We start from the raw sequence: 15,960 nt of genomic DNA on the forward strand, positions 1-15,960 counted from the left end.
CTCTCAGACAGTTTCTTGCTGAGAAACACGACAGGATGGAAGTTGTGATCTGTTGCTTCCTGCATGAGCACTGCTCCTATACCACGCTCAGATGCATCTGTGGTTACTAGGAATGGCTTGTCAAAATCCGGGGCCCTGAGCACAGGGTCAGACATGAGCGTTGCCTTAAGTTGGGTAAAGGCCTTTTGACACTCATCAGTCCACTTAACTGCATTTGGCTGGGTCTTTTTGGTCAGGTCGGTCAGTGGGGCAGCGATTTGGCTGTAGTGTGGTACAAATCGCCTGTAGTATCCGGCCAAGCCTAAGAAGGATTGGACCTGTTTCTTTGACCTTGGGACAGGCCACTTTTGGATAGCATCCACCTTGGCCTGTAGGGGGTCTATGGTTCCTCGACCCACCTGGTGCCCCAGGTAAGTCACTTTGTTTTGGCCTATTTGACACTTTTTGGCCTTAACAGTTAGTCCTGCCTGCCTGATGCGCTCAAAGACCTTTTTCAGGTGTAGTAGGTGTTCGGGCCAGGAGTCTGAAAAAATGGCCACATCATCGAGGTAGGCAACTGCACATTCTCCCAGTCCAGCTAGTAGACCATCTACCAGCCTCTGGAAGGTGGCGGGTGCATTTCGAAGGCCGAAAGGAAGGACATTGAATTCATACACCCCCGCATGGGTGACGAATGCTGACCTCTCCTTGGCAGGTTCATCTAGCGGTACTTGCCAGTACCCCTTGGTTAAGTCTATTGTAGAGATGAACTGGGCACGTCCCAACTTTTCCAATAGCTCATCGGTACGTGGCATTGGATAGTTGTCCGGACGAGTTACAGCATTTAGCTTACGGTAGTCCACGCAAAAGCGTATTTCCCCATCTGGTTTGGGTACCAGAACCACTGGAGATGCCCATGCCCTGGTAGATGGGCGGATTATACCCATCTGTAGCATGTTCTGGATCTCCCGTTCTATAGCAGCTTGGGCATGAGGAGACACTCGGTAGGGTGGGGTTCTGATTGGGTGAGCATTACCTGTATCAATGGAGTGGTATGCCCGTTCAGTCCGTCCTGGGGTGGCTGAGAACAATGGGGCGAAGCTAGTGCACAGCTCCTTGATTTGTTGCCGCTGCAGACGTTCCAGGGTGGTTGAGAGGTTGACCTCTTCCACGCCACCGTCTTTTTTCCCGTCGTAGTAGACACCGTCAGGCCACTCAGCATCCTCTCCCTGGACTGTAAACTGACAAACCTGTAAGTCTCTGGAATAGAAAGGCTTGAGAGAATTAACATGGTACACTTTAGGCTTTAGTGAGGAATTGGGAAATGCTATGAGGTAGTTTACAGCTCCCAGGCGCTCTTGGACCGTGAATGGCCCTTCCCATGATGCTTCCATCTTATGGGCCTGTTGCGCCTTCAAGACCATAACCTGGTCTCCTACCTTGAAGGACCGATCTCTGGCATGTCTGTCATACCAGGCCTTTTGCGCTTCTTGAGCATCCTTTAGGTTCTCTCTAGCAAGGGCTAAAGAGTGTCGGAGGGTGCTTTGTAGGTTGCTTACAAAGTCCAGAATGTTAGTTCCTGGAGAAGGCGTAAACCCCTCCCATTGCTGCTTCACCAACTGTAATGGCCCCTTAACCTCGTGACCATACACAAGTTCAAATGGTGAAAACCCTAAACTGGGATGTGGTACAGCCCTGTAGGCAAACAGCAACTGCTGCAACACTAGGTCCCAATTATTGGAGAATTCGTTGATGAATTTTCGTATCATGGCCCCCAAAGTTCCATTGAACCTTTCCACCAGGCCATTGGTTTGATGGTGGTATGGGGTGGCAACCAAGTGATTCACCCCATGAGTTTCCCACAGTTTTTCCATGGTCCCTGCCAGGAAATTAGACCCTGAATCTGTAAGGATGTCAGAGGGCCAACCTACCCTGGCAAAGATGTCTGTTAGGGCCAGGCACACAGTGTTAGCCCTGGTGTTGCCTAGAGCTACTGCTTCTGGCCATCGGGTAGCAAAGTCCACTAAAGTCAGTACGTACTGCTTTCCTCTGGGCGTCTTTTTTGGGAAAGGGCCCAGAATATCCACAGCTACTGGCTGAAATGGGACCTCAATTATGGGGAGTGGCTGGAGAGGGGCCTTGACCTGGTCTTGAGGCTTACCCACTTTTTGGCATACCTCACAAGACCAGACATACTTGGCAACGTCCTTGCCCATCCCCTCCCAGTGGAAGGACTTCCCCAACCGGTCCTTGGTTCTGTTCACCCCAGCATGGCCACTGGGATGATCATGGGCTAAGCTTAAGAGCTTCCCCCGGTACTTAGTTGGAACCACCAACTGTTTTTGCGGCTGCCATTCTTCCCGGTGTCCACCAGAAAGAATTTCCTTGTATAAAAGTCCTTGGTCTATAACAAACCGGGATCGATTAGAAGAGCTGAGAGGCGGTGGGGTGCTCCGTGCCGCCGCCCAAGCTTTCTGAAGGCTGTCATCTGCTTCCTGCTCAGTTTGGAACTGTTGCCTTGAGGCTGGGGTCACCAGTTCTTCCTCAGACTGTGGACTTGGGCTTGGTCCCTCTGGAAGCGATGTAGGTGATGGGGTTGTTTCCGTTGCTGGTGAACCGCTCTCCGCTGGTGCACCTGAGGGTATTTCAGGCTCTGGCTGAGCCTTTTGGGTATGGCTGTCTGTTGCTTCTGCCAGTTTTGGCTCGCTGGCGCCCTCTGGCGTTGAGTTTGAAGATGTAGTTGCACTTGCTGGTGCTGGTTGCTGTTCCAGTTCCGGGCCTGGGACTGGAGATGCTGTGGCTGTTTCAGTGGTAGGCATGGAATCCGGGTCCTCTACCTCTGTCTGGGTCTCTGGTAACACAGACGGGGCCTCTGTGGACGGTTCAGGAACAGGAATGGGTCTGGAAGCTTGCCTGGTTTGGCTACGTGTAACCATTCCCACTCTCTTGGCCCGCCTCACCTGGTTGGCCAAGTCTTCCCCCAGTAGCATGGGGATAGGATAATTGTCATAGACTGCAAAAGTCCACATTCCTGACCAGCCTTTGTACTGGACAGGCAGTTGAGCTGTAGGCAAGTCTACAGCTTGTGACATGAAGGGGTAAATTGTAACTTTGGCCTTTGGGTTGATGAATTTGGGGTCAACGAAGGATTGGTGGATAGCTGACACTTGTGCCCCCGTGTCTCTCCACGCAGTAACCTTTTTTCCGCCCACTCTTAAATTTTCCCTTCGCTCCAAGGGTATTTGAGAGGCATCCGGGCCTGGGGATCTTTGGTGTGATGGTGGTGTAATGAATTGCACTCGCATGGTGTTCTTGGGACACTTGGCCTTGATATGTCCCAGTTCATTACACTTAAAGCATCTTCCATCTGATGGGTCACTGGGCCGAGGTGAGTTACTGGAGACTGGTGAGGTTGAAGGGTAGGGTATCTGTGGCTTTACTTGGGTGGTATGTGGGGTCTTTGGCTGTCCTCGGTTGTAGGGTTTATGGTCTGTGTGCCCCCTGGGGTAATCGTTCCCCTTGACAGTAGCTTTCTTGCTTTCTGCCAGTTCCATCCATTTGGCTCCAATCTCCCCCGCCTCAGCGATATTCTTGGGGTTTCCATCTTGTATGTACCGCGTGATGTCTTCAGGAACACCATCCAAGAACTGCTCCATTTGTATGAGGAGGTTCAGTTCTTCCAAGGTTTGAATGTTGTTTCCTGTTAGCCAGGCCTCATAGTTTTTTGCAATGTAGTAGGCGTGTTTGGGAAATGACACCTCTGGTTTCCACTTTTGGGTTCTGAAGCGCCGACGGGCATGATCTGGGGTTATCCCCATCCTGTATCTGGCCTTGGTTAGAAAAAGTTTATAGTCATTCATTTGGTGCTTAGGCATTTTAGCTGCCACCTCTGCTAAAGGTCCACTGAGCTGTGACCTTAATTCTACCATGTACTGGTCTTCGGGAATGCTGTACCCAAGACAGGCTCTTTCAAAATTTTCCAAGAAGGCCTCGGTGTCATCACCTGCCTTGTAGGTGGGAAATTTCCTGTGCTGTGGAGCAATAATTGGCGCCGGGTTGTTAGGGTTGGCTGGCACATGCAGCCCAGCTTTTGCCAACTCCAGTTCATGTTTTCTTTGTTTTTCCTTCTTTTTATTTTCTTTTTGTTGTTTTTTCATTTCTTTTTGGTGCTTTTCCATTTCTCGGCGGTGGGCCAACTCTTCTTTTGCTTGTTTCCTTCGGTAGGCCACCTCTTCTTCTTCTAGTTTTCTTTTGTGTGCTGCCTCCTTGGCTGCCTCTTTGGCTGCCTGTTCTCTTTGGTAGGCTGCCTCTTTGATCTGTTCTTCTCTTTCTTTCATCTCCATCTGTCGCCTGTGTTCAGCTTCTTTGATTTGTTCTTCGGCGTCAATTTTTGCCTTAGAAGTCATGGTTCCTGTTTTCTTGTGTTGGGGTGCCCTCCGGTGTTTATCTTCTGAACTGCAGGTTCTCTGTTGCCTCCTGAAGTCTGCCTAGCAACAGTGCCTTTAGCTAATTTTCCTTTTCTCTCTCTAGCTAATGTTCAATGAAGGGAAACCAGAAAAACCACTTTATTTGCATGCCTATAAGTGCTGGTACTTGCCTCCTAATGGGAGGGCTATTGCATGACAAAAGACCCTTAACATGCAAGCCACAAACTGCGAGAGAGAGCAGAAAAAAAAAATTCTCTCTGGTTCCCTTTTAAAACCAACTGCTTCTCTCTGCTAAAAAGCCCTTAGCAGAGAAAAGAAAAATATAATATTCCTACTGGCTTCTGGATTCTGTCTATATCATCCCACCGGCTGCCACTCATGTAATAACCTTAGTCCCAGATTTGGACCTTAGCGTCCAAAATATGGGGGTTAGCATGAAAACCTCCAAGCTTAGTTACCAGCTTGGACCTGGTACCTGCTGCCACCACCCAAAAAATTAAAGTGTTTTGGGGCACTCTGGTCCCTCTGAAAAACCTTCCCTGGGGACCCCAAGACCCAAATCCCTTGAGTCTCACAACAAAGGGAAATAATTCTTTTTCCCTTCCCCCCTCCAGGTGCTCCTGGAGAGATACACAGACACAAGCTCTGTGAATCCAAACAGAGTAAATCTCCCTCTCTGTTCCCAATCCTGGAAACAAAAAGTACTTTCCTCTTTACCCAGAGGGAATGCAAAATCAGGCTAGCCACTTCAACACACACAGATTTCCCCTGATTTCTTCCTCCCACCAATTCCCTGGTAAGTACAAACTCAATTTCCCTAAAGTAAAGAAAAACTCCCACAGGTCTTAAAAAAAAGCTTTATATAAAAAAAAAAAAATAAGTACAAATGTTCTCTCTGTATTAAAATAATACAACACAGGGTCAATTGCTTAAAAAAATATTAAATAAACAGCCTTATTCCAAAAAAATACAAATCAAAGCACTCCAGCACTTATATTTATGCAAATACCAAAAAAAAAAAACCATATAACTTACTATCTAATCTCTTTGTCCTTACACTTAAAAACAAAAAACTAAAAAGTAAAACTACTTTTTCAAAGCTCAAAAAAAGCAGGCAGGCAAAAAACAAAGACTCAGACACTCAATTCCCTTCACCCAAAGTTAAAAAAATCCGGTTTCCTAATTGGTCCTCTGGTCAGGTGCTTCAGGTGAAAAAGACATTAACCCTTAGCTATCTGTTTATGACAACCCTGCTGTGTGATTCGCAGGGACTGTGAGGATGGGGTGGTCTCTGGACACCCAGGGGCTGGGTGGGGGCAGGACTCCCAGACAGACACGAACAGGGCAGGGCTGGCACCTGCCCCACTGACCTCCTGGTTCTTTTTTAATCCAGAGAGAAAATTTCCCAAACCCTCCCTGTCCGTGAGCCCCCGGTGGGTGACTGAGCTGGGGGTGAAGAGTCACCTTCCGGTGTGTGTGTGGGCAGCCAGGCCTGAGGTCTGTTCTGAGTAAAACTGGAGCCCATATAAAGATGCGGGACCTTTCTGGGAATGAGGCTGAATTTCCCATCACCAGTGTGGGATGGGGCGATGGAGGGAGTTACACCTGCCAGTATCACACCACATCACAAACCCTTGACTGGTCGGAGTCCAGCGACCCCGTGCAGCTGGTGGTAGTAGGTGAGGGGCCTGACTCAACATCCCTGCTCCCAGCCCCACAGCCAACTGGACACTCATGGGGCTCAGACCCAAATGGGAACCCTCAGAGCCAGACTCTGCCCTGAGCCCTGGGCCCAGCAGAGGGGACGCCCAGCCGGGAGCAGGGACGGAGTCACTGGAAGGTTCCGAGTCACTGGAGATTTAGGGACAAGAGAGGGGTGATCCCAGCCCCCAGGGGACCCTCAGGTGTCACTTACCCTACCTGTGCCTCCATTTCCCCTTGTACGAATGGGGGATAATCATACTTCTTGCAGCTGGTGTCTGGTTAGACAGTCAGGCTTGGCTTTAGGCCAGGGGCTTTTTCCTACTGTGTCTGAGGAGCTTCCAGCACTTCTGACTTCCAGCCCCTCCCACTAGTCTAACCACTAGACCACCCTCTCCTCCTAGAGCTGGGGAGAGAACCAGGAGTCCTGACTTCCAGCCCTGCTGTTCTAAACCGCACTGTCTTCTGGCTCTCAGTCCTCTGCTGTAGCCACTGGCCCATCAGCCCTCCAAGGCACTGAGCCAGGCTGACACCCCTGAGTGGTCGTGTGGCCTAGAGGGTAGAGTGCTTGGGCTGGGACTCTGGAGACCTGGCTGCCATTTCTGGTATGGCCGTGATTTTCTGGGGCACCTTGGCTGACTCACTGCAAGTTTGCCTCAGTTTCACCTCCTTTGCCTCAGTTTCCCCCTCTGTAAATTGGGGCTGGTTCCCCTGCCCCCCTCTCTAAAGCACTGTGAGATCTGGGGGTGAAAAGTGCTGGGGAGGAGCCAGGTATTGTTGTACCAGACACAGTCAGGTCCTGTCCAGTGCCACCATCCTGAGAGCGGCAGGTTTCCAGCTCCTGACAGAGACGTAGCAGCTACTGGCAACTGCCGGTTACAAGACAGCGGCTGTGAGGGCCTGTGGGTCTGACCTATGGAGAGGATACTGGCTAGATGGGCCCAGGGGTGTGATCCCATGGGGCAGGGTTGGGGAGCAGGAACACCGGGCTAGGGGGGTCCCATTAAGTAGGTAGATGGGTACAGTTTTTTTGTTCCATTACAAACTCAGTTCCTCTCTAGGCAGGAATCAGGACAGGTCAAATGTTTCCCACCAAAGCTTTATTTCAATGGAAAATTGGGTTTTTAACCAAACAAACACTGTAGCACAAAACGTCCGTTCTCCTTTAGATTTTTTTGATATTTCTTCAGCAAACCAATCCTTTTTGCCAAAAACGCTCAGCCCCATAGTTACCTAACCTGAAAATTTTGGGTGAAAATCCAAAATGTTCCATTTTCACATGAAAAAATAAAAAACAATTGTAGAAAGCAAAATGTTGTGTGACCCAGCGTGCCTGGGGCAGCCCTTTCTGGAAATGCCAAGGTCAGAGCAGGCTGCAAAGGGAGAGCAGATCCTCCCAAAACAGGTGGGTAACGCTGACGTTAAATCTCCCAACCAGTCACAAACCGTGCATCTGATCTCCCACCCTGGTTATCAAGAAGCAGAAAAAGGAGCCACAGAGTCCCCTTTCATAGAATATCAAGGTTGGAAGGGACTTCAGGAGATCATCTAGTCCAACCCCCTGCTCAAAGCAGGGCCAGTCCAAAAACCCTAAGCGGCACCCTCAAGGATTGAGCTCATAACTTTGGGTTTAGCAGACCAATTCTCAAACCACTGAGCTATCCCTTCCATTACAAAACAGCAACAAACTGGTTAATACTCCTGTCTCTGGCTCCCAATCAGCACCTAGATCCTGTACAGTGAGAAGTTATTTAAAAACTCTGCTCACTCTATAAAATGTTCTTCTTACCCTAAAGGCTCGGCCATGTCACCCGATGTTTGGATCTTACCCAACATACCACTCTGCCAGCCAATCCGCTAGTGTCTAAAACTAAAGGTTTATTATCAAGAAAAAAGAAAGAAGAAGAAGAGAGCTGTTAAATGGTAAAGCAATCACATAGACACAGACGTCAAAGTCCATGAGGTTCCTAGTGGTACTGGTGAGTTTGCTGGCTTGAAAGTCCCTCTGGAACAGATCCCCAGCTTGGAAAGGTCACTCAGTCTTTTATTCAGAGCTTCGTTTGCAGAGCGGTTCCTCCCGAGGGACGAAGCAGGACTGAAGACAAACAGCAGAAGCTGAAGCTGCCTTTTAATCTTTTGCCATGTGGCCTGTGCTTCCTTAGTCCGAAAGACAGGCTGCCCGGCACATGGCCTGGAAGGCTTAGAGTTCTGTCCAGAGGCAGCCCCTGCCTGCCTTGCTGAGTTATAAGGTGTATCTGCCTTTGCAAAATGGGTCAATTGTATAGCTCAGTGGTTCCCAAACTTGTTCTGCAGCTTGTGCAGGGAAAGCCCCTGGTGGGCCAGGCTGGTTTGTTTACCTGCCAAGTATGCAGGTTCGGCCGATCGCGGCTCCCAGTGGCCGCGGTTCACTGCTCCAGGCCAATGGGAGCTGCTGGAAGTGGCAGCCAGTACATCCCTCAGCCCACGTTGATTCCAGCAGCGCCTATTGGCCTGGAGTAGCAAACCGCGGCCACTGGGAGCCACGATCGGCCACACCTGTGGACACGGCAGGTAAACAAACCGGCTCGCCTCACCAGGGGCTTTCCCTGCACAAGCGGTGGAACAAGTTTGGGAACCGCTGGTACAGCGGATGGTCCTTAATAGGCAAGGTGCTGTACATTATTTATTCTGGAAGCATCGAGAACCCCAGTCATGGCCCCTTTTTGCGAACTGCTATACAAACCCAGGACAATCAGACCGTCCCTGCCCCATAAACATATGAACCAGATGGCTCTCCATTCCTGTCCACTCTAGCAGTTCCTGTGGTTTCTAATCTCCCACAATGCACTGCTGCTAGCCTCTGAGCTAGGAAGTGTGGTTCACGAACCCAGAAAACATTGCAGGAGAACTGGACCAGGACAATGCAGGGCAGACCTGCACTTGTTTTGTCACTGATCAGCATGGCTTGGAATTGTTCTGGGGGCACAGGGGCAGTGGAGGGATCAGCATGGCGGCAGTGCACTTAATGAACTTTCTCTGCATAAGGTGACTCGTTACCAGCCTTTCAGTGCCAAGCGGTTCAATTTTCCATTACTTGGATGCCGCTTACACTGCCTTGCACATTTGCTGTGAATTCAACTCAAAAATTGACACCAGGCTCAGGCTAATTGCTTCTTTGGGATTCAAACCCCCTGGAGAATCAATTTGTGAATCGTCTCATTATGCCCAAGATCCTACGCTTAGAACTTTTGTCAAGCGTATAAAGATCTTGAGAAAATGTAGCTTTCTTGTAGTTCATCTGAGCTCCCCAATTCTCTGCAGGCTGAGAAAATGAACGAATCTGCTAAGCATAGTGGCTAGAAGGTGTCTCAGGCCTGTCTCCTCTGATCTAACAGGGAATGCTTTCCGTGTCATTTCCTCATTGAGTCATTCTCTGCTCTTCCATTTCCAATGTGCATGCCATCTGGAGAAGCCCAGGAGCCTGGGTCCTTGTCTAGGACTCGCAGAAGGCACTGGAATTCGCACACAGGAATGGGGTCTGGAATAGAGGCTAAATAATATGGAGAATCCTCCTGCTAAAGTGATCAGCCAGAATTAATTTGATCAGCGATAGAAATATTTTTTGGTACTTAAAATAATCATCTCTGGCTTTAATCCGCCCAAACCGATGGTGTTCCAAGCACCTTACTTTATTGGGGATGCATTCTTCCAATGACAGCCCTGAATTGCCTCAGTATTGACTGGCTTTCACATCTGAAAAGATAAACGACTCTTTAGATGTCTTAATTTCACACTCGCTGTCACTGCACCCAGTCCTAGAAACCAGAAAATTTTTCATCTTTTCCCATCCCAAGTTTTCTCAAGACTCTTCCTTGTGATAGTGCAGGATGCAAATTCCTGGGACATGCTTCTGCGAATCTCCTGGCCACTGTGAAACCTGGGGCTATGGAATGAGGTGAGTCACTGGGATTTTTCCTTCACTCTATATGCAGAACTGCCCCTGTTTGATCTGATGTATATATTTTTATTCTGGTTTTCTCTTTTTCCTTCCTACATAGATCAGAAAGGCATTTTGGTACACTTAATTGGAAATGATCATTTATTATTATTGTTTTATTTATTAAATATGATATGTAGTCCCAACAGTTGAATCATGTAGGACTGGAAGGGACCTCGATAGGTTGTCTAGTCCAGTCCCCTGTACTCAAGGGGGATTACATGCTTGTTTGATTGGGCCTATTTTTCTTAAAAGCACGTTGGCTTCCATTAATGATGCTACCATCTACAATGTCTTTACTGGTTGCACAATGAGAATATGGATTTAGAGGCTCGATTTCTGGCCAGTCACGATCTACACTCACCTACCTGAGGAGGAAATATCTGATCAGCAGCAGCTTTTCCACAGAAAAAGGCATCAAGAGATGTGATGGTTGGAAACGGAAATGAGAAAAAATCAGGCTTGAAATAAGACACAAATGTTGAACCGTGAGGCTGATGGATCTGTGGGGCAATTCACTAAGGGACAAGGGGGATTTTCCGTTGCTTGAAGTTTTTAAATCAAGACTGGCCTACCTTGATCTGGTCTGGGTTTAAAGCAGGGATGACCAGGGAAGTTCTCAGGCTTGTGTTATACTGGGTGTCAGACTAGATCAGGGGTAGGCAACCTAAGGCACACGTGCCAAAGGCGGCATGTAGGTTAATTTTCATAGGTACTCACACTGCCCAGGTCCTGGCCACTGGTGCGGGGGGCTCTGCATTTTAATTTAATTTTAAATGAAGCTTCTTAAACATTTTAAAACCTTCTTTACTTTACATACAACAATCGTTTAGTTCTATATCATAGACTTATAAAAAGACACCTTCTAAAAATGTTAAAATGTATTACAGGCATGCGAAACCTTAAATCAGAGTGAATAAATGAAGACTCAACACCCCACTTCTGAAAGGTTGCCGATCCCTGGACTAGATGATCAGAGTGGTCTCTTCCAGTCTTAGAATCTTTTACATTAGTTTCCTGGCATATATTCACATACTGAAGCAGCGGTTGGGAACTTTTAGTATGTGAGGGCAGGTTCGAATGGCCAGTAAGTGCACAGCAAGCTAGCGGGCTGCAGATTTACACACCAGCTGGCAGTGCGCTGAGGCCGTATCTACTCTGTGGCTGCTATTATTGTTAACCCTCTGTAGTACCGTACCGTGGATGCTTCCACTCAACGGTAGAGAGTTTTACTGATGATTTAGTTAACCCATCTATTCCATAGGTGAGACCATCTTGACAGAAGAATTCTTACATCGAAGTAGTTGTGTCTACACCAGAGGTTAGGTCACCCTAACTGTGGACCGCAGGCTGCAAAATTTTTCACAGCCCTGAATGCCGTAGCGAGGTTGATCTACTTTTCAATGTAGAACTTAAGAGCAGCCATAATGAGTCAGATCAAAGATGCATCTTGCCCTTTACCTCCAGACAGTGGCCAGTGCCAGGTGTCCAGAGGGAATAAACAGAACAGGGAATCATCAAGTGATCCATCTCCCATCGGTCATTCCCAGCTTCTGGCAAACAGAGGCTAGGAACACCATCCCTGTCCATCCTGGCTAATAGCCATTGATGGACCTGTCCTCCATGAACTTATTTAGTTCTTTTTGGAACCCTGTTATAGTCTCGGCCTTCACCACATCCTCTGGCAAAGAGTTCCACAGGTTGACTGTGCATTGTATGAAGAAAGACTTCCTTTTGTTTGTTTTAAACCTACTGCCTATTCATTTCATTTGGTGGCCTCTAGTTCTTGTGATATGATAAGGAGTAAAGCACACTTCTTTATTTGCTTTCTCTACAAGAGTTATGACTTTATATACCTCTATCATATCCCACCTTAGTCATCTCTTTTCCAAGCTGAAAAGTTCCAGGGTTATTAATCTCTCCTCATATGGCAGCCGTTCCATACCCCTAATCATTTTTGTTGCCCTTGTCGGAACCTTTTCCAATTCCAATGTATCTTTTTTGAGATGAGGCAACCACACCTGTATGCAATATTCAAGGTGTAGACGTGGATTTATATAGAGGGAACATGATATTTTCTGTCTTATTATCTATCCTTTTCTTAATGATTCCCAACCTTCTGTTTGCTTTTCTGACTGCCGCTGCACACTGAGTGGATGTTTTCAGAGAACTATCCACAATGACTCCATAATCAAAGAATCACAGAATCATAGAATATCAGGGTTGGAAGAGACCTCAGGAGGTCATCTAGTCCAACCCTCTGCTCAAAGCAGGACCAATCCTCATCTAAATCATCCCAGCCAGGACTTTGTCAAGCCTGACCTTAAAAACTTCTAAGGAAGGAGATTCCACCACCTCCCTAGGTAACCCATTCCAGTGCTTCACCACCCTCCTAGTGAAATTTTTTTCCTAATCTCCAAGCTAAATCTCCCCCACTGCAACTTGATACCATTACTCCTTGTTCTTTCTTGAGTGGTAACAGCTAATTTAGACCCCATCATTTTCTATATATAGTTGGGATTATGTTTTCCAATGTGCATTGCTTTGCATTTTTCAACATTACATTTCATCTGCCATTTTGTTGCCCCATCACCCAGTGTTGAGAGATCCGTTTGTAGCTTTTCACAGTCTGCTTGGGACTTAATTGTCTTCTGCAGTTTTGTTTCAGGTGCTAGTGCAATATAAACAACAGTACTCGGTACGTTTCGTTATTGTGCACAGCATTGTGTAGACTATTCCAGAAAACCGTCCATTTGCACATAATTCCCGGCTTTGCTGACTTTGCATGACATGATGTCTCTCCTGTTGTTAGCCCTCAGTGTAGTAACCATTCTTCCTGTCTCTTGGCAGATGAGCCCTGGACCGTGGTATCATGGAAGGAGACAATGACTCTGTGGTGACTGAATTCATCCTGGTAGGAATTTCTGGTGGCCCTCATGTGAAGTTCACCCTCTTTGGCTTCCTTTTTGCAATCTACCTACTGACCCTGGTTGGAAACACTCTCCTGATCCTGCTCACCAGAGTAGATCTCCGACTCCACACTCCCATGTACTTTTTCCTCAGTAACTTGTCTTTCTTAGATATCTGCTATATCACCATCAATGTCCCTCAGTTGATGGTCCATTGCCTCTCGAAGAGACCCTCCATCTCCCTGGGCAGGTGCTTGGCTCAGATGTACATCTCACGCTTCTTGGGGATAACTGAGTGCCTTCTGCTGGCTGTGATGGCTTATGACCGCTGGGTGGCCATCTGCAAGCCACTCAGCTATACCCTCGTCATGAGCAACAGGGTCTGCCTCCAACTGGCAGCCATGTCATGGAGTGGCAGTTTCCTCCTGTGCCTGTCTGATTTCCTGGCCAAGCAACCTCATTTTTGCGGGCCCAACTTTATCAACCACTTTGCTTGTGAGCTCCAGTCCATGCTGAAGTTGGCCTGTTCAGACACTCACAGCAACCAAATCGTGATGATCAGCACTAGCGTCCTGGTCCTGCTAGTGCCCTTTTCCTTCATCCTCGTGGCCTATGTCCACATCATTGTGGCTGTGCTGAGGATCCACTCCACCCAGGGCAGGACCAAGGCCTTCTCCACCTGTGCCTCCCACATCACAGTGATGGCCTTGTTTTATGGGGCAGCCATCTTTGTGTATCTGCGGCCTCAGTCCAAATCTTCCGCGGATCAGGACAAGTACATTTCCCTCTTTTACGGAGCAGTTACTCCGGTTCTAAACCCTCTGATCTACAGCCTGAGAAACAAGGATGTGAAGGAGGCCCTGAGGAAGTTGGCAGGAGCAAAAATGAATTGCTGAGAGCTTCCAAGAGCTTTGATTCCTTTCTCCCATGTGTGCTTCACAGCCTTCTTCATCTGCCTCCCGACTCTACAATGTAGAGACGCTCAGGATAGAGAGTTGTAAAGGAACCTGATTCCTGACCTAAACGATGTTGGATGGTGAAGGAAGGATTCCAATTTCCCAGACTGAGGCAGATTTTATTTGTTAAAATTTCACCTCGCATCTCTTTCTGTAGTAAATTATAAGCGAGTAGAATAAAGGAAGATGGGAATAAAAAGTCAAAATATTATTTTTTTTTTCAGAACAGGGAATCTTTTGGTGCAGAAGTGTCAAACTGTTATGTCTGACACTAAGATGTCTTCCCCTGAGCACTAATGTTAATCATGGGGAAATACTTCTCTGTGGGCTGAAATATATTTCCGCAAGGTGCATGCTGGTCACATGTTGTGATGGGTTCAGTCATAGGGTACGTCTTCACTACCCGCCGTATCGGCGGGTAGCAATCGATTGCTCAGGGAACGATATATCACGTCTCATCTAGAAGCGATATATCGATCCCTGAACGCGCTTATATAGATTCCGTAACTCCACCAACCCAAACGGAGTTGTGGAATCGACAGGGGGAGCCGCGGACATCGATCCCGCGCTGTGAGGACGGTGAGTAATTCAATCTTAGATACTTCAACTTCAGCTACGTTATTCACGTAGCTGAAGTTGCGTATCTGAGATCAATTTTTCCCCGTAGTGTAGACCAGGCCACAGAGACCCTGTAGCAAAGCCGAAGACTCACCGGCGTGGTGCCTCCTGCTGGTCGTCTGGGAATTAACTATTTTCCAGTCTCACAGCGCCCTCTGCTGGCCGGTGTCTTGCCTACGTCAGGCCCTGTGTCCCTGCCAGACCGTGGTGACCTTTATCTTGGGGTTCTGCCTCAGAAGTCCCCACACTCTGGGTCTTCTCTCCCAGGGGACCCCCCAACCCTCTACACCCACTTTGCCTCAGAGGCTACTGCCAGTCGTCATCTAGCCCTCATTCACTAGGGCAGACTGAAGCCTGCACGGGCCTCTTATCACTGGCAAGGGGGTTGGACCAACTGCCTAGCCCTGGGCGACACGTCTGCCGCCCCAGTACCTCTTTAGGCCCCCAACAAGGTCCGCAGGGGAGGTGCCAGGCTGGAGCTCCCCAGCTCCTCTTGCCCTTTCCCAGGGCTGCTCTGCTCCAGGTACTCTATGCTCCCAGGCAGCCAGGCCCTTCTCACTCCAAAGCTAGAGTGAGACTCCTCCAACTCCTGGCTCCCCTAGTCCCCATATCATTTATTCTTTTATGTAGAAATTGTCCGTAAACTACATAAAACTACGTAAAAGAATAAATGGACACAAATCAGACGTCAAGAACTATAATATTCAAAAACCAGTTGGAGAACACTTCAACCTCCCTGGCCACTCAATTACAGACCTAAAAGTTGCAATATTACAACAAAAAACCTTCAAAAACAGACTCCAACTAGAGACTGCTGAATTGGAATTAATTTGCAGATTGGATACCATTAAATTAGGTTTGAATAAAGACCGAGAGTGGATGGGCCATTACACAAAGTAAAACTATTTCCCCATGCTTATCTCCCCTCCACCCACCCAGTTCCTTATATCTCCTTGTCAAGTGCTGGAAATGGGCCATTTTCATTACCACTACAGACAGTTATTTTTCTCTCCTGCTGACAACAGCTCACCTTAACTGATCACTCTCCTTATTGTGTGTATGGTAACACCCATTGTTTTATATTTCCTGTGTGTATATATATATATATATATATATATATATATCTTCCTTCTGTACTTTCCACTACATGCATCCGATGAAATGAGCTGTAGCCCATGAAAGCTTATGTTACAATAAATTTGTTAGTCTGTAAGATGCCACTAGTACTTTTGTGATTTTTTCAGTAATACAAGTTATATTTCATTCTCCTAACTCCAGACATAGAAATAACACAGGCAAACAAATGGGATGAACACACGCAGTGGATCCTAAGCTTTGTAATGATACCTTACAAGAGACCTTTTGCATAAAGCATATTCCAGTTACATTATATC

General features: G+C 47.6%; 1 protein-coding gene across 1 annotated transcript; it reads left to right on the forward strand.

The window, feature by feature from the left end:
- Positions 1-12,945: 12,945 nt before the first annotated feature.
- Positions 12,946-13,888, forward strand: LOC127036584 (olfactory receptor 13H1-like). Its single transcript, XM_050927618.1, has one exon. It carries the CDS (start codon positions 12,956-12,958, stop codon positions 13,886-13,888), a length of 933 nt encoding a protein of 310 aa, XP_050783575.1. The 5' UTR covers positions 12,946-12,955.
- Positions 13,889-15,960: the final 2,072 nt, after the last annotated feature.

This window comes from Gopherus flavomarginatus, chromosome 18 (genome assembly GCF_025201925.1).
Source record: "Gopherus flavomarginatus isolate rGopFla2 chromosome 18, rGopFla2.mat.asm, whole genome shotgun sequence".
NCBI classification, from domain to species: Eukaryota; Metazoa; Chordata; order Testudines; family Testudinidae; genus Gopherus; species Gopherus flavomarginatus.